Source organism: Salvelinus namaycush, chromosome 37, assembly GCF_016432855.1.
Source record: "Salvelinus namaycush isolate Seneca chromosome 37, SaNama_1.0, whole genome shotgun sequence".
NCBI lineage: Eukaryota > Metazoa > Chordata > Actinopteri > Salmoniformes > Salmonidae > Salvelinus > Salvelinus namaycush.
The window spans coordinates 13,573,344-13,600,341 of record NC_052343.1 but is presented as its reverse complement, the minus strand read 5'-3'; the positions used below and the strand labels follow the sequence as shown (position 1 = coordinate 13,600,341).

Sequence of the window (26,998 nt, the reverse complement as noted above, 5' to 3'; positions counted from 1 at the left end):
TTTACCAGTACAGAAGGAGGGATCCTGAGAGGAGTGGTGTGAGTTGTTGATCTTTACCAGTACAGAGGGAGGGATCCTGAGAGGAGTGGTGTGAGTTGTTGATCTTTACCAGTACAGAGGGAGGGATCCTGAGAGGAGTGGTGTGAGTTGTTGATCTTTACCAGTACAGAGGGAGGGATCCTGAGAGGAGTGGTGTGAGTTGTTGATCTTTACCAGTACAGAGGGAGGGATCCTGAGAGGAGTGGTGTGAGTTGTTGATCTTTACCAGTACAGAGGGAGGGATCCTGAGAGGAGTGGTGTGAGTTGTTGATCTTTACCAGTACAGAGGGAGGGATCCTGAGAGGAGTGGTGTGAGTAGTAGATCTGTACCAGTACAGAGGGATAGGCCAACAAGTGATATATGTTTCAGTAAGATTGGATGTTTTGCATTTACAGCAATGGTTATCAACTGTATTGCAGGTATGGAAAGTAAATCGCAGAAAATTGAGGTTGTGGTGGCAGCTGCAGTGAGGTATTTGGGTGTGCGAGACTTGACATCAGAAGAGTTACAGGGTGTGTTAAGTGGTGGTGTCCCATCCTTTGGTTGTTGGCCTGAGGTAGGACTAAATATATTTAAATAGTGGAGTAGGGAGATTTTGGGGGGGAGTGTAGTTTTAGATGGTAGGGTATTTGTTTATTTATTTTTTCAAGCAAAGTATAAGGGAGTTGTACTCCAGTCTAGTAGGTGGCGGTAATGCAACATTTATTGGATGCCAACCGCCGTTAAACCTCATCGAAGAAGAAGTCGAAACGCTTTTCACATACTCAGATTGTCCCTCTCTTCGTGCAGTAGAAACTACGGTCGTGTATCATGCTACTTTTTCACAACAAACATTCGGAAAAAGAAATAGCTATGAATAGGGAATTGTTTTAAACATATTCAATTATAGTAGTTATTATTGACGAAAAGGTAATTTGAGCTGTTATGATTTGTCCTGGATAACGCAAAAAAACCGTGTCAACAATCTAGCCAACTTCATAGGCTCCCTCGACAGTCTGCACTACTACTGTAGCTAGCTAAATGTACTTTCCTGGGAGTGTTAAGCTTTCATATATAAAGACATTGGTTAAGATATCTAGCTAGCTATTAATAAAGTAATTTATATCAATCGAGGTTAGTATTTATCTAGCTAACTAGCAACTCACCAGAAGACATCCCAAAGATTCGTATGAGATAAGTCTTCATCCCTTCTCAAGATGTTTGCAGAGCTCAACAGTATTCTCAATACTAGTCCCGACAGCTTCAAGCCGGTAACCCTAACCTCACCTCTAACCGTAACCAATTTAAACCCCTATGCCTAATCCTAACCTTTGTGGATTTATGTGTGTTTTTTGCAGGGAGAGTTTATTTTAGTGTCTGACAAACATACAGACGCGTCCTTCCTCATTCACCATTTCCTCTCATTTTATTTACGAGGTGAGGATTTATGTGAGTGGACTGATGTCTAGTTGACTGTCTGTAACACCGTGCCCTCTATTGATGTTGACTGTAGTGTTAGGTGAAAAACAATGAAAGACAGTAATAGAGGGAACATATGGGGCCAAGTTGTGTACTATGATGCACTCTCATAAGTGGTCAAAAATAAAATCTGTTGAGGCCAGACGTGCTCAGAATTTTTTTGTGTGATTTACAGCGGGCTGTAAGGTGTGTTTCCTGGGTCTTGTGCAGTCCTTCAGTCACTACAGTGCAATCAGTCAACGGTTGGTGAGTATACTTATCTTCCAAAACGCTGGGTTAAACTTTCCCCCAGCCACTCTTATACATACTGTGCAAGTAAATGTGTCTTTACAGTTGTGTATGATTTGCTGTTGCTTGGTGGAGATGTATTAACTACATTTTGTATGGGTTCTTTCACTGTGTTCCATGTTAATCAGGGTGTGAGTTTGACCCAGGCAAGGGAGAAAGGGCAGCTGGTGTTCTTAGAGGGACTAAAGGAATCCTTGGGGGTACTGCTTCAGGGGGAGACCAGCAAAGGAACCCGGACAATGGACTTCCTCAGGTACCACCTGTCTGTAGCGTTGACTCTGATCAAGCCTACTCCTGGACTAAAAAGCATGTTCATTCAGTGCAGAAGCTCCATTGAAAGTGCTTTTTGGTCCTACAATATCATAGACTTTATCTGGTTTTGGGAATCCAACCTGTATTGTTTGACACACTCATACACCTTTTTTCTGATGTAATCAAAGCAGTTAATGATAGTATGAATCTGAAAATCTCTTCCTGCTTCATTTATCTCCCCATCTATGTCCCCTTTCTTTCTTTGTCTCTCATCCCTCGCCCCCTCAATCTTTCTCCCTGTCCCCTTCCACCTCTCCACAGAGATCCCAGTTCTGGCCTGCGGGGTCTATATGACTTTGTGCGGGACAATGTAAGGGGGGCAGTGGGTGGAGGTGAGGAGTGGGGTACCCCTGTGCTCCTGGTGGATGACCTCAGTGTGGTCCTGAGTCTGGGGGTCAGTGTTGGGGCAGCACTGGACTTCAGTCATTACTGCAGAGCCACTGTCTGCTCCGAGCTGCAGGTCAGATAATACAGTATATCACATTTTACATTTACATTTTAGTCATTTAGCAGACGCTCTTATCCAGAGCAACTTAGTTAGTGAATTTATTTTAAGATAGCTAGGTGGGACAACCACATTACACAATCATAGTAAGTACATTTTTCCTCAAAGTAAAAAGGGTGGGGGGCTGTGGGATGATTTAAGATACTCTTTGAAGAGGTAGGGTTTTAGATGTTTTCGGAAGATGGGAAGGGTCTCTGCTGTCCTAGCTCTAGGGGGAAGCTGGTTCCACCATTGGGGTACCAGGACAGAGAAAAGCTTGGACTGGGCTGAGTGGGAGTTGCTCCCCCAAAGGGGTGAGAGGGCCAAGAGACCAGAGGAGGCAGAACGGAGTGCTCGGGTTGGGGTGTAGGGTTTGAGCATAGCCTGAAAGTAGAGATGGGCAGTTCCTCTTGCTGCTCCGTAGGCAAGTACCATGATTTTGTAGTGGATGCGAGCTTCGGCTGGAAGCTAGTGGAGTGTGCGGATGAGCGGTGTGACATGGGAGGCACACGCTATCACAAGCTCGCTGTCTCTCCATTGTCTGACTCTGTTCAAATAATCACACACATTCCTCTATCTACTATCCCTTTTCTTTTTGATCTGCAGGGCAGCATGGTGATGTTGGTGCGATGTGAGGCAGAAGATGAAGAGGAGGAGAGTGATGATGAAGGCTCAGAGCGGCTCCTGAGGGGCCTTATACACCAGTGCAGCCTCACACTCCAAGTACAGGGTCTTCCCACCGGCTACTGCAGGGACATCCACGGACAAGTCAGATGGATTACATTATTTGTGTGTGTGTGAGAGAGTGGGGAAAAAAGAGAGAAAGAGATTGCGTGTTATATGCAGTAGAAAACTGTTAAACGCATTAAGCTGAACCGTACTGTGTGCGTGTGTTTCAGGTGGAAGTGTGCTGGCGAGGACAATGTGACAGGCAGCAGACCCAGAAGAAACTCTTCCAGTACAAGGTCCATGACAAGGGGGCTTCCTTTTTCGCCAGGGGGATGTCCAGTGCAGTCCTTTAAGCCCTCAATGGATCCCTTCTACCTCCCTTCCCAGTGTTGATCCCCATTTCCTCACCTCTGTCGCATGGCTCTCTGGGCTCAACCATAGAGAATGATAGAGACCTCTAGTGGCCAAAAGGCTATATTAGCATGTGCAGCTATTAGGCCTCCACCATTTTAAAGTAGTCAACCTCATAGAACTTCCAACTTCATTGGCTGATGAAGGTGAATCCTGGTGACTCTGTTGGAATCATGTCCAACTGGGTCATCAGAAGGGATCAGTCAATTGTGAAGAAGAAAATGGACTACTTCAAAATGGAGATGCCTCAATGGAGCTGCCTATGCTGTCATATATGTAATGGCACAGCTACAAAGATGGCCATGATCATGAAACAGGTCGCGATCAGTTTTGAACTGGAGATGTGGTATTGAATTGAACATTGGATTTCCGCTTTAAAACCAACCCAGCACATGCATTGCAAAGCTGACATAGGAAGCCTGGGTGAATAGGTAATTTCTCAAGCGACATGGGAACTGACCTGACTAGGTTGCACTTGTGTTATACAAAACAAAAACAATAAACGGCACATTTAAGACCAGTGTAAGAGTTTTTTTGGGCGTTGTTGGTCATGAAGGTAAAATACTGTGTGGTTTACAGTAGTAAAACACGTTTTCAATAATATCCAGGGCGTGTCGCTATATCCTCATGCTTTGCTGTCTTGGATGAAGTAAAGGGTGAGAGGTCGACAATTCACGCTGCTGCTGAAAATACACAGTGGTGACATGGTTCTGTTGATGCAGTCAGTTTTTCCAGTTAAGTTACTATAATAAGGATGCTAAGACCGTACACGAATAGCTCCTGGATAGCAGGACCAGCACTCTCGACGAAGACACGATAAAGTTATTCAGCCAGGCAAGTCAAGTGTAACGTAGTAGCTAGCTAGTTAACTTTGGTGTGTGTTAACTTCGGTAGCTAATTGACTCGATTAGCTAGCAAAGCGGCCCATAATAATCTTTAAGCTAGCTAACGAAGTTAGACGGGTAGAACCTAGATTGACGATATATTTTTTCGACCTTGGGTAGAACTTCTCTGGGTTTGGCGGGGGGATGAACACTGAACGCGGGACTCGCGATTAGGTGTTTTTTGGTAGTAGCAGCTAACGTTATAGCCAGCGAAGTTCGCTTAACTGTTAGCTATTGACAGACGAAGTCACTGGCATTACTCGGAAAATCGCTAGCTAATGTGATTATCTAATTGCTAGCTGCCTGTCATACTAACAGCGTAAGGTCAACAACCCTGCCTTGCTGTCATGGATACGTTACTGCTGTTGGTTGGCATCAGATAGCAATGTGTTAGCAAGCATTTACCATATCTGCTAACAGTAGAAACTAGCTAACCTTAACACCATCCGTTAGCTAACGACGTTACGCTTGATTCAAGCGTTGAAGCTGATTTTACGTTCCATTTTGCAGAATTATTGATTAACATCGTTTTTGGTCGTTTCAGTTGTATATGATAATACGAAGGAAGTAAATATCGGCTAGGTAGTGGCATTCAAATTAAGTTGCCCTGCAGTCGCTAACGTTAGCTAGCTAAGTAGCACCTATTGAAGCTAACGCTACTGGTGACTCGTTTGACAGCGCGCCCTCGGGAGGCCTGTAAAGTTTGTTCTCATGGCAGAAAACTAACACCATTTATTCACCCAACTAATTAATTACCATTAATCTAAGCATCGGGAAAACTTTCACACAATTGATTTGAATGAGATCACGTGTAGGGATATTTATTGTGTTGCATCACCCTTACCTACTGTGTGCACAGACGAGGGTGACAGTGTTTCTGAATTATGTTTTAGCAGTAGTACTAACTGTAATTGATACCAAATTGTGAAATTAAAATGTAGTTAACTTTTTTTCTGTCTGGGAAATTTATATTTTTACAGAGCTGCGCCACACCAGTTGGTTAACGTTGACCAAATGCAATTTTATTGGTCAACAGCTATACATTAACTGTGTAATTGGACCTTTGTCACTAAAATTGCTTTGACATTTGAAAACGGTCTGTTTTGTAGGCCTGGCCCAAACTTGTGTACTCTGTCACCTCTGGCTGCATCGCAAATGCCCCAAAAAATACTGTTGAGGTGCCAACTTGTTAAGCACATTTGTATTCCTGAACTTATTTAGGCTTGCCATAACAGTGGTTGAGTACGTATTGACTCAAGACATTTCAGCTTCTTTTAAATACATTTGTAAAAATGTAAAAAACATAATTCCACTTCAACTTTGTGCACACATTAGTTTACATTCCTGTTAGTGAGCATTTTTTTCTTTGCCAAGATAATCCACCAACCTGACTGGTGTGGCATATCAATAAGATGATTAAACAGCATGATCATTACACAGGTGCACATTGTGCTGGGGACAAAAGGGCACTCTATAATGTGCAAGTTTTGTCACACAACACAATGCCAAAGATGTCTCAAGTTTTGAGGGAGCGTGTAATTGGCATCCTGACTGCAGGAATGTCTACCAGAGCTGTTGCCAGAGAATTTAATGTTAATTTCTCTGCCGTAAGCGCGAGAAGTTCTATTTTAGAGAATTTGGCGGTACGTCCAACCGGCCTCAACCGTAGATGGCGTCGTGTGGGCGAGCGGTTTGCTGATGTCAACGTTGTGAACAGAGTGCCCCATGGTGGAGATGGGGTTATGGTATGGGCAGGCATAAGTTACGGACAACAAACACAAACACTCAGTTCGTATGCTTCCTGGCTGATGTTTTGGTCACCCTTTGCCTTTGACAGCTTTGCATACTCTTGGCATTCTCTCAACCAGATTCATGAGGTAGTCACCTGGAATGCATTTCAATTAACAGGTGTGCCTTGTTAAATTGTGGAATTTCTTAACTTCTTAATGCGTTTGAGCCAATCTGTTGTCTTGTGACAAGGTATGGTATACAGAAGATAGCCCTATATGGTAAAAGACCAAGTCCATCTTATGGCAAGAACTCAAATAAGCAAAGGGAAATGACAGGCCATCATTACTTTAAGACATGAAGATCAGTCAATCTCGGAAAATTGCAGTCTCAAAAACAATCAAGCTCTATGATGAAACTGGCTCTCAGTTTCAGGAAAGGAAGACCCAGAGTTACCACTGCTGCAAAGGATAAGTTCAGTTGATTAACCAGCCTCAGAAATTGCAGCCCAAATAAATGCTTCAAAGTTCAAGCAACAGACACATCTTAACATCAACTGTTCAGAGCAAACTGTGTGAATCAGGCCTTCATGGTCGAATTGCTGCAAAGAAACCACTACTAAAGGACACCAATAAGAAGAAGAGACTTGCATGAGCAATGGACATTATACCGGTGGAAATCTGTCCTTTGGTCTGATGAGTCCAAATTTGAGATGTTTGGTTCCAACCGCCGTGTCTTTGTGAGACACAGAGTAGGTGAATGGATGATCTCCACATGTCTGGTTCCCACTGTGAAGCATGGAGGAGGAGGTGTGAAGGTGTAGGGGTGCTTTGCTGTTAGTGATTTTATTTACAGTCGTGGTCAAAAGTTTTGAGAATGACACAAATATACATTTTCACAAAGTTTTCTGCTTCAGTGTCTTTAGATATTTTTGTCAGATGTTACTATGGAATTACTGAAGTATAATTACAAGTATTTCATAAGTGTCAAAGGATTTTATTGACAATTACATGAAGTTGATGCAAAGAGTCAATATTTGTAGTGTTGACCCTTCTTTTTCAAGACCTCTGCAATCTGCCCTGGCATGCTGTCAATTAACTTCTGGGCCACATCCTGACTGATGGCTGCCCATTCTTGCATAGTCAATGCTTGGAGTTTGTCAGAATTTGTGGGGTTTTGTTTGTCCACCCGCCTCTTGAGGATTGACCACAAGTTCTCAATGGGATTAAGGTCTGGGGAGTTTCCTGGCCATGGACCCAAAATATCGATGTTTTGTTCCCCGAGCCACTTAGTTATCACTTTTGCCTTAAGGCAAGGTGGTCCATCATGCTGGAAAAGGCATTGTTCGTCACCAAACTGTTCCTGGATGGTTGGGAGAAGTTGCTCTCGGAGGATGTGTTGGTACTAGAGGTCGATCGATTATGATTTTTCGATACCGATTATTGGAGGACAAAAAAAGCAGATACCGATTAATCGTCCGATTTAAAAAATATATATATAAATATGATGTATTTATGTATGACATGTGTATGATAAATATAAATATATAATATATATAAAAATTGTATTTATACACTGCTCAAAAAAATAAAGGGAACACTTAAACAACACAATGTAACTCCAAGTCAATCACACTTCTGTGAAATCAAACTGTCCACTTAGGAAGCAACACTGATTGACAATAAATTTCACATGCTATTGTGCAAATGGAATAGACAACAGGTGGAAATTATAGGCAATTAGCAAGAGACCCCCAATAAAGGAGTGGTTCTGCAGGTGGTGACCACAGACCACTTCTCAGTTCCTATGCTTCCTGGCTGATGTTTTGGTCACTTTTGAATGCTGGCGGTGCTTTCACTCTAGTGGTAGCATGAGACGGAGTCTACAACCCACACAAGTGGCTCAGGTAGTGCAGCTCATCCAGGATGGCACATCAATGCGAGCTGTGGCAAGAAGGTTTGCTGTGTCTGTCAGCGTAGTGTCCAGAGCATGGATGCGCTACCAGGAGACAGGCCAGTACATCAGGAGACGTGGAGGAGGCCGTAGGAGGGCAACAACCCAGCAGCAGGACCGCTACCTCCGCCTTTGTGCAAGGAGGAGCAGAAGGAGCACTGCCAGAGCCCTGCAAAATGACCTCCAGCAGGCCACAAATGTGCATGTGTCTGCTCAAACGGTCAGAAACAGACTCCATGAGGGTGGTATGAGGGCCCGACGTCCACAGGTGGGGGTTGTGCTTACAGTCCAACACCGTGCAGGACGTTTGGCATTTGCCAGAGAACACCAAGAGTGGCAAATTCGCCACTGGCGCCCTGTGCTCTTCACAGATGAAAGCAGGTTCACACTGAGCACATGTGACAGACGTGACAGAGTCTGGAGACGCCGTGGAGAACGTTCTGCTGCCTGCAACATCCTCCAGCATGACCGGCTTGGCGGTGGGTCAGTCATGGTGTGGGGTGGCATTTCTTTGGGGGGCCGCACAGCCCTCCATGTGCTCGCCAGAGGTAGCCTGACTGCCATTAGGTACCGAGATGAGATCCTCAGACCCCTTGTGAGACCATATGCTGGTGCGGTTGGCCCTGGGTTCCTCCTAATGCAAGACAATGCTAGACCTCATGTGGCTGGAGTGTGTCAGCAGTTCTTGCAAGAGGAAGGCATTGATGCTATGGACTGGCCCGCCCGTTCCCCAGACCTGAATCCAATTGAGCACATCTGGGACATCATGTCTCGCTCCATCCACCAACGCCACGTCGCACCACAGACTGTCCAGGAGTTGGCGGATGCTTTAGTCCAGATCTGGGAGGAGATCCCTCAGGAGACCATCCGCCACCTCATCAGGAGCATGCCCAGGCGTTGTAGGGAGGTCGTACAGGCACGTGGAGGCCACACACACTACTGAGCCTCATTTTGACTTGTTTTAAGGACATTACATCAAAGTTGGATCAGCCTGTAGTGTGGTTTTCCACTTTAATTTTGAGTGTGACTCCAAATCCAGACCTCCATGGGTTGATAAATTTGATTTCCATTGATAATTTTTGTGTGATTTTGTTGTCAGCACATTCAACTATGTAAAGAAAAAAGTATTTAATAAGAATATTTCATTCATTCAGATCTAGGATGTGTTATTTTAGTGTTCCCTTTATTTTTTTGAGCAGTGTATATATATATATATCATACACACACACACACACATTTTTTTAATAATGACAATTGCAACAATACTGAATGAACAATGAACACTTTTATTGTAAGTTAATATAATACATAAATAAAATCAATTTAGTCCCAAATAACATGAGAACATATGTTAAAACGAACCACCAGCTTTCATGGGTCTTCAATATTCCCAGTTAACAAGTGTTAGGTTGTAGTGCAGAAAGCAGAGCTTGTCTGCATGATCCCCTGTCAGTCTGCTCCTCTGCGAAACACAGACCTTATTTGAAGTAGATCAAGACATTCTTTATGGAAGACATGAACGGTAAAATAACGAAGGAACCCCTTTCAAGTTCAGCCGCAAGTTATTACAGGAATTATAACGCGTCGACTATTTCTCTCTAAACCATATACCTTTGACTAATCCGGAAACTATCATCTCGAAAACAAAACGTTTATTCCGTTCCGTATTTTATCTAACGGGTGGCATCCATGAGTCTAAATATTCCTGTTACATTGCACAACCTTCAATGTTATGTCATAATTACGTAAAATTCTGGCAAATTAGTTCGCAAAGAGCCAGGCGGCCCAAACTGTTGCATATACCCTGACTCTGCGTGCAATGAACGCAAGAGAAATGACACAATTTCACCTGGTTAATATTGCCTGCTAACCTGGATTTCTTTTAACTAAATATGCAGGTTTAAAAATATATACTTGTGTATTGATTTTAAGAAAGGCATTGAAGTTTATGGTTAAGTACACATTGGAGCAATGACAGTCATTGATTGATTGTTTTTTATAAGATAAGTTTAATGCTAGCTAGCAACTTACCTCAGCTTACTGCATTCGCGTAACAGGCAGGCTCCTCGTGGAGTGCAATGTAATCAGGTGTTAGAGCATTGGACTAGTTAACTGTTAGGTTGCAAGATTGGATCCCCCGAGCTGACAAGGTTAAAAATCTGTCAGAACGTTCCTAGGCCGTCATTGAAAATAAGAATGTGTTCTTAACTGACTTGCCTAGTTAAATAAAGATTAAATAAAGGTGTAAAAATAAAATAAAAAATACATTCGGCAAATCGGCGCCCAAAAATACCGATTTCCGATTGTTATGAAAACTTGAAATCGGCCCTAATTAATCGGCCATTCCGATTAATTGGTCGACCTCTAGTTGGTACCATTCTTTATTCATGGCTGTGTTCTTAGGCAAAATTGTGAGTGAGCCCACTCCTTGGCTGAGGAGCAACCCCACACATGAATGGTCTCAGGATGCGTTACTGTTGGCATGACATAGGACTGATGGTAGCGCTCACCTTGTCTTCTCCGGACAAGCTTTATTCCGGATGCCCCAAACAATCGGAAAGGGGATTCATCAGAGAAAATGACTCTACCCCAGTCCTCAGCAGTCCAATCCCTGTACATTTTGCAGAATTACAGTCTGTCCCTGACGTTTTTCCTGGAGAGAAGTGGCTTCTTTGCTGCCCTTCTTGACACCAGGCCATCCTCCAAAAGTCTTTGCCGCACTGTGCGTGCAGATGCACTCACACCTGCCTGCTGCCATTCCTGAGCAAGCTCTGTACTGGTGGTGCCCCGATCCCGCAGCTAAATCAACTTTAGGAGACGGTCCTGGCGCTTGCTGGACTTTCTTGGGTGCCCTGAAGCCTTCTTCACAACAATTGAACCGTTTTCCTTGAAGACCTTGATGATCCGATAAATGGTTGATTTAGGTGCAATCTTACTGGCAGCAATATCCTTGCCTGTGAAGCCCTTTTTGTGCAAAGCAATGATGACGGCACGTGTTTCCTTGCAGGTAACCATGGTTGACAGAGGAAAAACAATGATTCCAAGCACCACCCTCCTTTTGAAGCTTCCTGTCTGTTATTCAAACTCAATCAGTATGACAGAGTGATCTCGAGCCTTGTCCTCGTCAACACTCACACCTGTGTTAACGAGAGAATCACTGACATGATGTCAGCTGGTCCTTTTGTGGCAGGGCTGAAATGCAGTGGAAATGTTTTTTTGGAATTCAATTAATTTGCATGGCAAAGAGGGACTTTGCTATTAATCTGATCACTCTTCATAACATTCTGGAGTATATGCAAAAAAAAAATGTTGCTTATAACTTGGAGGTTGAAATAAAATCACCTGCTGGCCAAAAGTCAATTATAGACTTATTGACATTTTGTACACTTTCACATTTTCAGACACACTTCTCCCATTCATTCATATGTTTCATGCATGTTTATACCACACAGATCCACACATTCACGTTGTATACAGTTTTCTTTAATAAAAGCAGATATTTTATTCAACTCAGTATGTGAATGTTAAGGAGTTTAGTTTTTTTGCGCAGTACACTACGTAGTACACTACATAGGCCCACTGATTTTCCATTTAAATATTCATTGTGTCTCATCACTAAAGCCTTTATGACGGGTCGCTCAACGTTTACATTGTAGTTTTTGGACCGGGTTTTTGCCATTTTCATTGATTATAATAGTGGTTACTGATTGACTGGGCCAGTTTGCTCCCTGTGTGTTTGTAAATTGGTGGCTGTAAATGAGTTGTGTCGCAATAAAGCCTGCAGACATTAGTCCCAGCTGACATTGACTCAAGAATGGTCTGTACAGTTATGGGGCATTAGAGTTGAGGAGCAAGTACTCAGTTCACTATGGGAGAAGTGAGCTGAAATACAATCTTGCTGCTTCTCAATGCAGCCTAAAATCTCAGCATTTCTGGTGCTACTTGCCAGGAGTCTTAGCTTTTTTACGTTGGGTTTTAAGACCCCTTACACAGGTGTGGATCATGGCAATGGACTGTATAGGATCCAGTGATGCCTTCAAACTGGGGATTTTAGGAAGCATCGTTAGGAGGTAAGCATTTATTTGGTTTATTTCAGCCACACTCTTCTTCAGAGCAGCATATCTACAGTACACACAGGCTACTATGTAAAGACGAGGTTTATGGTTTTGGGAGACATTTTTGTCCCTGACTTTCTCGCACATGTGCTTTTGGAACATAATGACATGCTCTGTTTTGTCAGAAGCTGTATTGTTTTCTGTATGAGTGGTTAAGCAGGTAGGCCTACTGAAGGTAAACTGCTGCCCCCTCCCTGAGCTGGGCTACTGGAATCCATAGTGGCACATGTCTCAAGACTTGGCATCATAAAGTCTCTGTGGTATTGCTGGCTGGGTCCAGTCGTTTTTTTTGTCTTAAAATGCCTCATAATCTGATGTATGCACTGACTCACTATCATGTGCAGACTGACTTGACTGCCTGCCTGATGTGTGTACAGAGTGTTACCTGTTAAGTCTGCCTCACCCGTGTAGCTGCAGGATGGAGAGACTAGGGGAAAAGAGGTAGAGAGGGTGGGGGCGTAGACCTGTGAGCGTTGTCGTGGCGTTTCCTATCCCGGATTAACTCACTGACGGAGATGTTGTTGAGCACCTGCCAACTCAGGCCTCGCTTTCCTGCACCACAACACCAGGGAAGGACTGAGGAGATGGACGCACAGGGCATAATGGGGACCTACAGGCTAGATATCAGGTCAATATGTAGAACAAAGTAAAAATGGGGTGAGTCAAGGCACTCTAGGTCTCTTTGATTAAATTGAACCCTCGGTTTACACTCTACCCATTGTGTTGGTATGTGTGTTGTGCTGCCTGCTGTGTTTACTGTATATAGAGTATTTATAGTGGAAGATCAAGCCGCTCCAGAGGTAGGCTAATTTCCCCAGAGGAATGTTTCCAGAGTTCTCAGGGAGTAGAGCTGAGCCAGTCAGTCACACTTTGGCTGTGGTGCCTGAAATAGGGCTCTGTTGTTTTAAGTCAAGGATCTCCGTGAAACCTTTTAAAATCCGGTGCTTTTGGGGGACAAAGGCCAAACAGGCACGAGAGAGCGTGAGAGGCAGCCAGGCTTCCCCCTGAACAGGTACTGGGACAGAAAGGCACTTTTTCTGATATCTATGGTGTTTCTGATGGGACAGGGAGTTAGAGGGCTTCTCTTTGGTTTCTGCAGTGTGTGGCCATACAGGGGTTTGAGGTGTTTTGTGTAATAAATTGGTAATAAGGCAGACCAGTCCAAAGCAACATGAACACAGGCTACGTTCAGCAGCAACTGATTATGTGGTGAGTGTCCTCCAGGGTTGAGGCCAATTCAAATTCAGGAAGTAAAATGAAATTCCAATTCAATAATTGAAAAAAATACCTATGTTCATTGCTTGTTCATTGCTCTTTCCATTTATTCATTTTAAATTCAAATCACTTCCTGAATTGACTGCATTCAATTTGAATTGACCCCAACCCAGGTATCATCTGAGTTTGTATTAACCCACACCTCTCGTCTCTGTGGTTCCCTAGGTCCCTGGATGCCCCGCGGCGCTCCGTCCTCGCCCACCCGCGCACGGCGCCCCCTGATGGCCGGCAGCTGACCCCGCCCCACAGGATGACGGTGAGAGAGCGGCTGCGGGAGAAGATCTCCGCGGCGTTCTACCGCCACGGGCTGCTGTGCGCCTCCTATCCGGTGCCCATCATCCTCTTCACCTCCGCCAGTATCCTCGCCTGCTGGTACGTCTGAGGAAGGGATGGGCATTCTGGGGATGGGCGTTCTGGGGATGGGCATCTTCAAGAGTTCTTGTACTGCTTTCTCTGAACACGTTCATTGTTGGTTTAAGGCAAGTTGTGAAACGATTGTATCTACTTTTTTATCAACATGGGCAGAGGTGAGATGGTAGGTCAGGAGAAGAGAAGTGGATGGATGAAAATAAAAAAAGAGGTAAACAACAGAGCTGGGAGAAAAAGGAGCAGACCCTGCAAAACCCAGTCAACTAAATGAAACGGCCATAGCCATACACATAAATCAGCACTCGCGAACAGAACACACACTTTTCCACCTCAGAGTTCCACATTAGAGGTCAACCCCGTCACAGATGAGAAGTCAGGACAGGATGGAACGAATACGTTACAGCGTGGAACCATGGAGGCAGCAGTGCAGTGCCAAAAGCACGGCTGGCTGACGGCTGCACTGAGTGCAGGGAATTAAGGGGGTGGGAGCAGAGTTAAAAAGAGAGACACAGCAGAGGCTGTGAGAAAGTGACCCCTGGAGAATAGGCCTATCTGTGTGTTCCTGGCCCTCCATCTGCCTCCCAGGAGGTGGGGGCTCCTGCTGCAAAACAAAAGCCCTTTGTGGCATTACAGTGACCTTAGAGAGGGAGAGCGAGCGAGTGGGAGAGAGGGTGTAGTGTCCTCAAAGAGAAATGTGTATCCCGTGGCCCCAGGCCTGACAGGCTGCCAAAGAACCAGGATGAAAGAGTGTTCAAGCACTAAGATATTGAGCAACACTGTCAGTCACGTCACTATTAAAAAAAACACAAGCATTTCGCTACACCCGCAAAAACATCTGCTTAATATGTGACCAATAAGATTTTATTTATTGTACTATACTTTGGAACTATGCAAACTGCAGGTCAGGATACTGAGTCAGTGTTTAGTATATAGAACACCCAGAAACGTTTCAGTGTGTTAGTCCTCACATGAAAATCAATTTCCCAATGACCTGTTGGAATCTTTAGTTAATTATTCAAGAGGTTTGAAATGCTTTTGCTCGTCTTTGGAGGTGGGCTACAACTTCTCAGCAATAGAGCAAGGCCTATACCCTTCTCAGTGGGGTAGTCTGCTCTCGAGGGGTAATACAATTTACACAATTGTAGATTTCCACTCACAAGGTCCGGATATTTATAGAACTAGGTGGCACAGAGATTTAAACTGGCTATGGTTGTGGCATCATCCAAATTTGTACCTACCTTCATCCCTTTGCTACAGTATTGCCAGGCTGTCATCATCATTTCCGGTCGTGGTAAAGTGAACCCAATGACCTGACAGAGGCAGACAAATGCAGCACTGTCACTCTGGCTGTTTGTCTTAGCCTCGTAGCTGTCCATGAATTTTGGAGGCGCCCTTGAACTTAATGGACTTGTTGGTTTTCTGTGTGTGTGTGTGTGTGTGTGTGTTTTCTCATTGAGTTTCTCATGAGTTTGTTTGCAGGACAAATGGGCCCTAGAAAGTGGGCCTTTCTTGGAGAATTATTGAGTGAAGATGATGACAAACTGAGATAAAAGGTTGTAGTTACCTATTCATGCATTAGGGTGGAATTAGTGGGCATTAGTTAGACTCATGTTTTACAAACACACCTTCATGAGTGGATATGGTATTGGCATACATATTAAGCACTAAACCCCTTCAATCCTTTTCTCATTAAGTGTATGTGTGTGTGTTCGTTCCTGTGTCTGTGTGTGGGCATGCAATTCGGCACGTGAGAGTGTATCGGTCTACTAAATCCTGCAAATCTGTGTGTTTCATAAGAGCAAACCCCTTCCCAGGGAAACAGGGTGTCGGTCTCTAGTTAATGCCCAATCTGCCAACAAAGGACAGGGGAGGCAGTGGCACCGACTTCTTTTTTTCTCTCTTACAGACATTCACACACTCAGGGATGCTTATATACACATACATGTGTTATTATACTGAACAACAACATAAATGCAACATGTAAAGTGTTGGTTTCATGCGCTAAAATAAAAGATCGCAGAATTTCTGTCAAATTTTGTGCACAAATTTGTTTACATCCCTGTTAGTGAGCATTTCACCTTTGCCAAGATAATCCATCCACCTAACAGGTGTGGCATATCAAGAAGCTAATTAGACAGCATGATCATTACACAGGTGCACCTTGTGCTGGGGACAATAAAAATCCACTCTAAAATGGGCAGTTTTTTCACACAACACAATACCACAGATGTTTCGAGGGAGTGTGCAGTTAGCCCACATTCGGCTTCTTCACCTGTGGGATCGTCTGAGATCAGCCACCCGGACAGCTGATGAAACTGTGGGTTTGCACAACCGAAGAACTTCTGCACAAACTGTCAGAAACCGTCTCAGGGAAGCTCATATGCGTGCTCATTGTCCTCACCAGGGTCTTGACCTAACTGCAGTTCGGCATCGCAACCAACTTCAGTGGGCAAATGCTCACCTTCGATAGCCACTGGCACACTAGAGAAGTGTGCTTTTCACGGATGAATCCTGTTTTCAACTGTACCAGCAGATGGCATCGTGTGGGTGAGCGGTTTGCTATTGTGAAAAGAATTCCCCAATGGTGGGGTTATGATATAGGCAGGCATAAGCTACGGTCAACAAACACAATCGCATTTTATTGATGGCGATTTGAATGCACAGAGATACCGTGACGAGATCCTGAGGCCCATTGTCGTGCCCATTCATCCGCCGCAATCATCTCATTTTTCATTATGATAATGCACAGCCCCATGTCGCAAGGATCTGTACATAATTCCTGGAAGCTGAAAATGTCCCAGTTCTTCCATGGCCTGCATACTCTCCAGACATGTCACCCATTGAGCATGTTTGGGATGCTCTGGAACGATGTGTACGGCAGCTTGTACCAGTTCCCGCCAATATCCAGTAACTTCGCAATAGCCTGATCAACTCTATGCTAAAGATGTCGTGCTACATGAGGCAAGTAATGGTCACACCAAATACTACTGGTTTTCTGATCCACGCCCCTACCGTTTCTTTTCAGGTATCTGTGATCAACTGATGCATATATGTATTCCCAGTCATGTGAAATCCATAGATTTAGGGCCTGAATTTATTTCAATTGACTGATTTCCTTATATGAACTGTAATTCAGTAAAATCTTTGAAATTGTTCCATATTGCATTTTTATGTTTTTGTTCAGTGTACATTTAACTGTAAGGCAATGATCATTTTGGTAGAGGGTGTATATTTTAGTGCTGTGATAAGAATTCGCAATACTCAGGCCTGTAACTAATATTCAGACCCCGCTGTCACTTATTCTCCAATCCCACGTTCTCCCATGTCATCGCTCTCTCCCCCCTCTCTCAGTTACCCCCTGCTGCGGCTGCCTCTGCCGGGGACCGGGCCGGTGGAGTTCACCACACGGGTCCGAGATTACACCGTCCCTTCCCATGAGCCCCAGGGAGACCTCGGCGAGCGGCCTGACTGGGTAAGAGTGATGGTTAACAGATCACCCCACTTACAGTACCCACATGGCTTGACTGTTTACACGGTACATTTGTAACATCATGGTCTTTAAAAATGTAACTAACACCACTAAGTACCATTTGGTACCAGGTAGTTACCAATTGCATTGAATTCTTTTAAATACCAACTGAAAAAGGGACTGTAAAATAACTAACTCATCCACTTCTGTGCCATGTTTTTCAAAACCCTCTATGGCTCTGTCCCTCCAGTATCGGGGTCCTCCGGTGGCCTACATCCAGCCGGTCCTGGTGAAGGCAGCTGTGTCTCCCTGGGACAGTACGCTGGTCCCTGTGGACGTGTTCCGCTCCCCACTGGGCCGTGTGTTCAGCCTGCTGGAGGAGATCCGCAACCATGTACACGACGACGGGTATGGGAAACTACACACGCACATCCAATGTCTCTCCCCCACCTTTAGCTTGCTCTATCTTAAAATGCGCCTTGACTTGACCGGACTTACCTCTCGTCTCTTTGCAGTTCTGGGGTCAGGAGCTTGGAGGCGCTCTGCCTGCAGGTGACGGACCTGTTGCCGGGGTTACGGCGTATGCGGAGAGTGCTGCCGGAGCACGGTTGTCTGCTGGTCTCCCCTGGCAACTACTGGCAGAACCAGCGGGAGCTGTTTGACTCTGACCCCGACCTGCTGAAGACCGTCCACCAGCACGAACCCAAAGGACTGCACACCTCTGCCACACTGAGAGGTAGAGAGGGGAGGAAGGGAGGGAAGGGGTGAGGTAAATGGAGGGCAGAGCAGAGGAAGTATCCTTTTGTATCCCTTTGGCTAATGCTCATTGAGCCCCAACCAGAGCGTGTGAGCAGAGCCGCTCATCGCTAATGGAGTGGTGCTTGGGCTCCATGTCCTTTCCTCTAAAAACACGCTCCAAATTCGCTCCATTTATTAAAATCACAATTTAACCAACACCCATCTATTTTTGTGACTACCTGGACCTGACTTGACCTGGACTTGACACATGCGCCGAATACAACAGGTGTAGACCTTACAGTGAAATGCTTACTTACAAGCCCTTAACCAACAATGCAGTTTTAAGAAAAATAAGTGTTAAAATATTTGCTAGTGAAAAATAACAAATAATTAAAGAGCAACAATAAAATAACAGTAGCGAGGCTATATTTAACCTTTTATTTAACTAGGCAAGTCAGTTAAGAACAAATTCTTATTTACATTGACGGCCTATATACAGGGGGTACAGGTACAGAGTCAATGTGCGGGGGCACAGGTTAGTTGAGGTAATTGGGGTAATATCTACATGTAGGCAGAGGTAAAGTAACTATGCATAGATAAACAGAGTAACAGCAGTGTGGGGGTGGGGGTTTCAATGCAAATAGTCCGGATAGCCTTTTGACTTGGGGGTAGCAGCTGTTAAGAAGCCTTTTGGACCTAGACTTGGCACTCTGGTACCGTTTGCGGTGCGGTAGCTGAGAGAACAGTCTATGACTAAGGTGACTGGAGTCTTTGGCAATTTTTAGGGCCTTCCTCTCACACCGCCTGGTATAGAGGTCCTGAATGGCAGGACGCTTGGCCCCAGTGATGTACTGGGCCGTATGCACTACCCTCTGTAGTGCCTTGCAGTCGGAGGCCGAGCAGTTGCCATACCAGGCGGTGATGCAACCAGTCAGGATTCTCTCAATGGTGCAGCTGTAGAACATTTTTGAGGATCTGAGGACCCATGCCAAATCTTTTCAGTCTCCGAGGGGGAATAGGGGTTGTTTGTCCTCTTCATGACTGTCTTGGTGTGTTTGGATAATGATAGTCATTGGTGATGTGGGCACCAAGGAACTTGAAGCTCTCAACCTGCTCCACTACAGCCCCGTCGATGAGAATGGGGACGCGCTCTGCCCTCCTTTTCTTGTAGTCCACAATCATCTTTGTCTTGATCACGTTGAGGGAGAGGTTGTTATCCTGGCACCACACTGCCAGGTCTCTGACCTCCTCCCTATAGGCTGTCTCATCGTTGTCGTCGGCAAACTTAATGAGGGTGTTGGAGTCGTGCCTGGCCATGCAGTCATGGGTGAACAGGGAGTACAGGAGGGGACTGAGCACGCACCCCTGAGGGGCCCTCGTATTGAGGATCAGCATGGATCGGTTGTGTTGTTACCTACCCTTACCACCTGGGGGTGGCCCATCAGGAAGTCCAGGATCCAGTTGCAGATGTTTAGTCCCAGGGTCCTTAGCTTAGTGATGAGCTTTGAGGGCACTATGGTGTACCAATTGTTTTTTAAAGTATTGAAACCAAACCATATGGATTTGAATGAAAGGTATTTGAATAAGCATGTAAATGTAAGAAGCGAACATAATTTCAAATAGCTACATGTCATATTAAACAGCATATAAACACTCTAAATAGGTCAGGAGCCAGACAGGGAGCCTAACAAGGAACAAAAATGAATTATTTAGGCTATTATTTCAATTATTTCAAGGCTATAGCTCATAAAGAAATACATTGTGAAGCATTTGTGAATGCGACACCAGGCTGGTAGGGACATAAAGCGCTCAGCATTTAAATAACATTTAGTTGTATTAAATCATTATAGTCTGTTAATTGTACATTTAGGCGGTGACTTACTTAGAATTAAATACAAATTAAATGAAAAATGCCTTATTAGTCTGTCTACAGTGCCTTTTGATAAATGTTTTGAATACACGCCAGTCTGTGTCTTCATGCGATGGTGCCTGGAGAGCGGGCCAGCAGCGGAGAATATCCTCTCCACGCTTGCAGAGCAACTGGGGATGCTAAACACCCTTTTGGCCACTCTTGCCAGGCTGAGCTGAGATGTTTTAAAAATGTTCTATAGGTAGGCCTAAAGGTTTTTAGGCAAAATAATCACAACAGAAAGCTCCTTGAAAGTGGGAATGTAACATTGCCAAGCCTATTGGGACAAAATATTTATGGCCTATGAGATCAGATTTTTTTGTTTATAAATACTTTGCTGCAATGACACACTTTAGTTATCTACAAACCTCGTTCCTTTCTTTTAGCATGTGCATGTAGTAAGTATACTATCATGCTTTCTGGATATGCGTCTTTTCAGATTCCACAATGATTCTGTAGTTGTAGACACTACATCACCACACTCCCTCTTTTGCTCTCGGTCCTCATCTTTGTAAGTCACCTTGATTTTGCACCTGTGTGTTCTATCAGTTTCTTTATAAAAAATATTTTGTGAACTCCATAGCTGTAGCTAAAGCATGGGGCTATAGCAGCACACAAGTAGTCTACAAATGCATGCTGGGCTGGACATGCCCTGAGCTCCTGAAGTGAGCGCTACTTTTTTGGAGCGAAATTAGAGCGGGCAAGATGGCCGACGCTCCAGCCTTTTGGAAATCTCGCTCTGTGCTCCAGTCAAATTGGGCATGCTCCTCACTGCTCACGTACACTGGCCCCAACTAGTGTCAGGCAGACTGGTAATGCTGATATTGTTCCATGCTAATTGTGTGTGTGTGTGTGTGTGTGTGTGTGTGTGTGTGTGTGTGTGTGTGTGTGTGTGTGTGTGTGTGTGTGTGTGTGTGTGTGTGTGTGTGTGTGTGTGTGTGTGTGTTAGACCTGCTGTTTGGCGTCCCAGTGAAACACACAGGGGTGAGTCTGTACAGCAGGAAGAGAGTGGTCACCTACACCATCACCATGGTCCTGGGCAGCTACGACGCCAGGTTCCTGTCTAGCCTGCGGGCACGTCTCCGCCAGCTGCACCCCTCGGTGAACTGCAGCCTGCGCGAGGACCACATGGTGCACGTGCACTTCAAGGAGGAGATAGGCATGGCCGAGCTCATCCCCCTGGTCACCACCTACATCATACTGTTCGCCTACATCTACTTCTCCACACGTAAGTCTCTGACGAGTCTGGGCGCCACGGGGGCATCTCAATAGTCTAAATGTTCACTTCATCTGCACTGATCTGAAAGAGTTGGCTTAGTTTCAATTAGTTTAAGATGCATCCTTCTTTCCATCCCTTCTTCTTTGAAGTAATGTGTCCCCTTACTAAGACAGGTGGGGGAAATTAGTTTCAAATGAAATGCTGAAGTCGCCTTTCTTGCTTTGGGGGCCCCTTGTTTTTTCTGGGATATTGTGCCCAGTCAAGGCCACAGAGCCAAGACCCAGATTAGTGTGTATGTGTGTGTTTGACCGAGTCCTAGCCAAGGCTGTTCCTGTCTAGTCCAGGGATAATCCCCTCTACAGGAACACTGTAGTCCACCATAAGAATCTACCATGATAAGACTCGCCAACAATATGCTGGCACACACACACACACACACACACACAGACGTGCAGTCTGTACTGTACACAAACCTCATTTAAACTAAGAGCTGCATAAACTCTCATGCTCAGAGACATTCTTCTTTGTAGTGTGTATGGCCTCTGTCTATGCTAACTCTTTCCTTCCAGTGTGTGTAGACTCTGTCTATGCTAACTCTACTTTTTCCTCTCTCCAGGTAAAATTGACATGGTGAAGTCAAAATGGGGCTTGGCGCTGGCTGCCGTGGTAACAGTGCTCAGCTCTCTGCTTATGTCTGTAGGGCTCTGCACCCTGTTCGGCCTGACGCCCACACTCAATGGAGGGTAAGAAACACACGCACGCACACACACACACACACACACACACACACACACACACACACACACACACACACACACACACACACACACACACACACACACTAAAATCCCCTGACCATCTCCTAATCATTGAGCTGTATGGATGACTGTGGGACTGCAGATGTTAATGTACAGTGAGTGACAGGGGACTGTGTTACCAAGGGCAACAGATGTGGACTTAAAGGGGAGGAGGGATTCTTAAGGGGGCGGGGATAGATATTGATGTGGCGTACTGGGCCAACATCTACATACCCACTGTTGTGCATATTGACACAATGGCCACATAACAGGTGTGTTTAGTCTTTATCTTCTGTGGTGTAGTTTTGTTCCGTACTGACCTCCAACCCTTATCTTCACGTGTAATGATAGCATATCTCTGGTTTACTGTCCGTCAAATCTTGTCTGTCTTCAATCGTCCCTTCTCTCTTTCTTCATCCGTACTCTTGTCTACTAAATATCCCGTTTTCTATTTTTAACCTGTTTTTTTATTTGTACGACAAACATAATGACAACAATCAAATTGAAAAACCTGACCTCTCTCCCACCCTAACATCCAAACTTGCATCTATCACCTGATCCACAAATAAGTAATCTGAGAGCACTGGTTACTCAAATGAGATTATGAAGTATTATTCACAACAGCCTTGTAATCATGTTGTCTCTCTCTCTGTCAGTGAGATCTTCCCCTATCTGGTGGTGGTGATAGGGCTGGAGAACGTCCTGGTTCTCACCAAGTCTGTGGTGTCCACCCCTGTTGACCTGGAGGTCAAACTACGCATCGCTCAGGGTAAGAGTGTGTGTGGGTTGGTTCTTCTATCATTGTGGGGACCTAAAATCCCCATAAGTCCCCACAAGGATAGTAAAACAAGGAAAATTCTCTTTCCCATGGCCTCATGAGGACAAAGGATATTTTATGGTTAGAATTAGGGTAAGGGTGCCTCCTGAGTGGCGCAGCGGTTTAAGGCACTACATCGTGTTTGAGGCGTCGCTAGAGACCAGGGTTCGATCCCGGGCTGTTTCGCAGCCGGCTGCAACCGGGAGAACCCTGAGGCGGCACATAATTGGCCCAGCGTCGTCCGGGTTAGGGGAGGGTTTGGCCGGCTGGGATGTCCTTGTCCCATTGCGCTCTAGCGACTCCTTGTGGCGGACCGGGCGCATGCACGCTGACTTCGGTTTCCTCCGACATATTGATGCGGCTGACTTCTGGGTTAAGCGAGCAGTGTGTCAAGAAGCAGTGCGGATTGGCGTGGTTGTGTTTCGGAGGAAGAATGGCTCTCGACCTTCGCCTCTCCCGAGACCGTATGGGAGTTGCAGTGACGGGACAAGACTGTAACTACCAGTTGGATATCACAAAATCAGGGATGAAAAGGGGTAAAAATTACCAGAATGAATATATATATGATAATAACAATTAGGGTAAGGGGTTAGGGTTACAGGTTAGGGTTATGGTTATGGTAAGTGTTAGGTTTAGGGTTAGGGAAAATAAGATTTGGAATGGAAATTAATTTTAGGTCCCCACGAGGATAGAAGAACAAAACGTGTGTGTGTGAAATCCAAGCATTTGTTAATGTGGTATTGTGTTGTCCCTCTCCAGGCCTTAGTAATGAGAGCTGGTCTATCATGAAGAACATGGCCACAGAGCTGTGCATCATCCTCATAGGATATTTCACCCTGGTGCCTGCTATCCAGGTAACACACACACACCGATCTATCACACACTGGTGTATGAACCCAGGTAGACGCACACTTTCATTCACATAGACAGAGTAGAGCATACTGCCACACAACATGCACACACCCACTTCTACTGTGTATGTTATGAGCGGCCTGTTTATTTCTCTGTGTTTCCAGGAGTTCTGTCTGTTTGCTGTGGTGGGGCTGGTGTCTGACTTCTTCCTTCAGATGTTTTTCTTCACCACAGTTCTTTCCATTGACATCCGACGCATGGAGGTGAACACACACACACTGTCAACAGTGCTTTCCTTAGTAATTTACAGCATGGAGGTGAGGTCATAGACACACACATTTGCCATGTGAAGGTGAGGTCTCTTGAGACATGAGTCATTTCTTCAGTCTACAGTGCTCTTTAAAATATTGACAGTCTCTCTTTATACACCTTGTTCCCCTGTTACAGTCATATACACATGTATACTCTAACACTAATCCATACACATGTACTCACATACTTGTACTCTCATACGTGTTGCACACTCCCACATGCCCGCGCACCCTAAAACTGTCCTCTCACACACAGTTGGCCGATCTGAACCGGCGTCTTCCGGCCGAGGCGGGGATGCCCCTTCCCAAACCGGGCCCCCTGCGCCCTCGGGAGGCGCCTCCTCCCCCACGGCCCTCGCCCCACACAATCACCCTGCAGACGCCCGCCTTCAGGAACCTGCGTCTGCCCAAGAGGCTCCGTGTGGTCTACTTCCTGGCCCGCACGCGTCTGGCCCAGCGCTTCATCATGGTGAGACTGGCTGGAGGCACTTCCTGAAAAGACCGTTTAAGTTAGGGTTGCACGATTATTTTGGAAAATGCACAGGCTTTTCAGAAATTAGGTTTGGAAGACTCCTGATTTCCTGCTTATTTCCGGGAATCTTCCAACTGGATTTTCCGAAATTTTGCTACCCTAGTTTCACTTAGTCCAGTGTTAACAAATGCTTGTGTGAAAGGAGGGTGAGTTAGCACTGGGATAAGAACATGCAGTGTGAAAAAGCCTTGAGGGTCTGTCTCATTGCCTTTTCACAGAGTCAGACTGCTGGGCTGTCGTGTCTGCGTGTGCTACGGTCTGTCTCGCCTGTCAGTATTTGTCGTTCTCTGTATGACTGTCTGAACATTTACAGTACTTCCTTGAAGTAGTCCACTGTATGCGTTGACATGTCCCTCTATCCCTGTATTGTTGTAGGTGGGTACAGTGATCTGGATTGGCATCCTGGCCTACACGGACCCCGCTGGCCTCCGTACCTACCTGGCAGCCCAGGTGTCTGAACAGAGCCCCCTGGGGGAGGGTGGGGCCGGGGGTCTGCCCCCCCACCTGGGAGTAGCCCCGGTCTTCCCTGGACCAGGAGGGGACCCTGCCAGCACCCTCAGTGTCCTCCCTGCCCCCGCTGAACCCACCCCGCTTCCAGAGAACCAGTCCCAGGGCCGCCACGGGGCCCCCAGGGAAGGAGTACCCCACCAGGCCCCACCCCTGGTGCCCCAGATCAGCTGGGGGGTGGAGGATGAGGAGGGCTGGAGAAAGCTGTCTTTCAGACACTGGCCCTCGCTCTTCAGCTACTATAATATTACTCTGGCAAAGAGGTAGGTCAGGGGAGTTGGAATGAGTTACTGGGTGTGTGTGTGTGTGTGTGTTTATCGCATGTGTGTGTTTATTGGATGTGTGTGAGCTTATGTGCATAGTGTGTGTGTCACTGTTGACCCTACTTACCATGCTTTTGGGTTAGGTCGAATTCATTGTTTAATGTTAGGAAATGTCATTTTGTTACCTTTCTGTCCCACAGATACATCAGCATCCTGCCTGTCATCCCCATCACGCTTCACCTGAGCCCCAGGGAGGCCATCGAGACGCGTCACCCCCAGGACACACGCCACCCCCCGCCGCCCAGCCTCAAAACTAACGACCTGCCCGCAGACCTCACGCTCTACAAGTCAGTACTGACACACACACACACACACACACACACACACACACACACACACACACACACACACACACACACACACACACACACCAACCTCTATATCCAACGCCTTCAAACTACAGATTGACTAATATTCCCCCTACCACAATCCATGCACTTCATGTTTTTCAAATACACACTCACACACACACACACACACACACACCCATGCACAGTGCACACCACTTCAAAGTCCATGCTAATGCTCTTGTGCAGGCGAAAGATTAATGTTATAGTGAACGATTATGGCTTCAAGGCCAAGAGATTCAGTGATAATCCACACAGTCCAAACCCACATCTCATACAGTATAGGCTTACATTTGTCCCACATAGGGTTGCAAAATTCCGGAAACTTTCAATAAATTCCCTGGTTTTCCCAAAATCCTGGTTGGAGGATTCCTGGAATCAGGAAGGAATAAGCAGGAAATCCGGAAGCGTCCAACCAGGATTTGCAACGCTAGTCCCACACCTCTCTCTTCTTCCTCTCCTTCTAACCTTGCAAACGAAACAAGGCCAAACAGTCTGTCACTGTGTCAATGGTTATCTCAAAAAAGGTAGGAAGAAATATATATTTTTTCTCTTATCTCTATAGTTGAGCTGACTGGATATTGGGCGAGGTTGGTTTTGCATCGGTGCCCCCACCCACCCGGGGCACAGGGCCATGCAAAATTAACTCCCTCACTGACTCACAGACTTTGGTCCTGTCTACCGGCTCATCTGATTGGCTGTCAGGTTACTCGTAAGATGTCCGTGGGTTGATGATGTCATGGTGGAGTGGGTGATGGTTGGTGTGGTTTTTGGACTGAGTGAAACGGTCTCTCAACTGTGTTTTCCCTAGTAGGGGGCAAAGGTTCCTCAAAGTAACAGGCAGTACGGCCAACGTCAATGTTTCTATTAGAACAAACAGAATTATGCAGGGGGGTGCTGTGCTGTTTGAGAAGTAAGGGTGGTAATATTGTTTTCAAAGACCACCAGTGTTTTTCCTGCAGTATACTACATCCTTGACCAATAGCATGTTAAAATGGATCCAACTTTGGAACTGTGTCCACTGTGATGTGTAACGCCAGGGAGGTTTTTCATTGGAAGTGGGCGGTTTGAATCATATTCATCAGGTCATGGTTATCTGTGAAACCCAGATCCGTGTTCACGGTTCATATCTGAGATAAAGGCCACAGTGGTGAAGATCATCTCTGGAACACAGGCCAGGCACAGATGGAG

The 26,998-nt window shown here is 45.6% G+C and overlaps 2 protein-coding genes across 7 annotated transcripts in view; both read left to right on the top strand.

The window, feature by feature from the left end:
• The first annotated feature begins 814 nt into the window (after positions 1-814).
• LOC120031025 (elongator complex protein 6-like) lies at positions 815-4,182 on the top strand. The gene is made up of 7 exons (XM_038976550.1): positions 815-1,290; positions 1,378-1,456; positions 1,674-1,744; positions 1,915-2,039; positions 2,360-2,558; positions 3,189-3,350; positions 3,482-4,182. Exons 1-7 carry the CDS (start codon positions 1,237-1,239, stop codon positions 3,602-3,604), a joined length of 813 nt encoding a protein of 270 aa, XP_038832478.1. The 5' UTR covers positions 815-1,236; the 3' UTR covers positions 3,605-4,182.
• A 142-nt stretch (positions 4,183-4,324) lies between these two features.
• LOC120030755 (sterol regulatory element-binding protein cleavage-activating protein-like) overlaps positions 4,325-26,998 on the top strand; it is a 31,227-nt gene continuing 8,553 nt past the window's right edge. The window contains exons 1-13 of one of the 6 annotated variants that reach the window (XM_038976173.1): positions 4,325-4,496; positions 13,783-13,989; positions 17,338-17,458; positions 17,706-17,863; positions 17,971-18,191; positions 21,052-21,330; positions 21,938-22,064; positions 22,775-22,887; positions 23,695-23,789; positions 23,952-24,050; positions 24,355-24,567; positions 25,006-25,400; positions 25,601-25,747. In XM_038976173.1, the coding sequence (XP_038832101.1) occupies positions 13,868-13,989; positions 17,338-17,458; positions 17,706-17,863; positions 17,971-18,191; positions 21,052-21,330; positions 21,938-22,064; positions 22,775-22,887; positions 23,695-23,789; positions 23,952-24,050; positions 24,355-24,567; positions 25,006-25,400; positions 25,601-25,747 (2,090 nt within the window). In that variant the 5' untranslated portion in view covers positions 4,325-4,496; positions 13,783-13,867. Of the gene's footprint in view, positions 4,497-12,069; positions 12,298-12,803; positions 13,000-13,276; positions 13,355-13,445; positions 13,552-13,782; positions 13,990-17,337; positions 17,459-17,705; positions 17,864-17,970; positions 18,192-21,051; positions 21,331-21,937; positions 22,065-22,774; positions 22,888-23,694; positions 23,790-23,951; positions 24,051-24,354; positions 24,568-25,005; positions 25,401-25,600; positions 25,748-26,998 lie in introns of those variants that run through there. The other 5 variants (XM_038976174.1, XM_038976170.1, XM_038976172.1 and 2 more) reach the window with 5 other exon arrangements.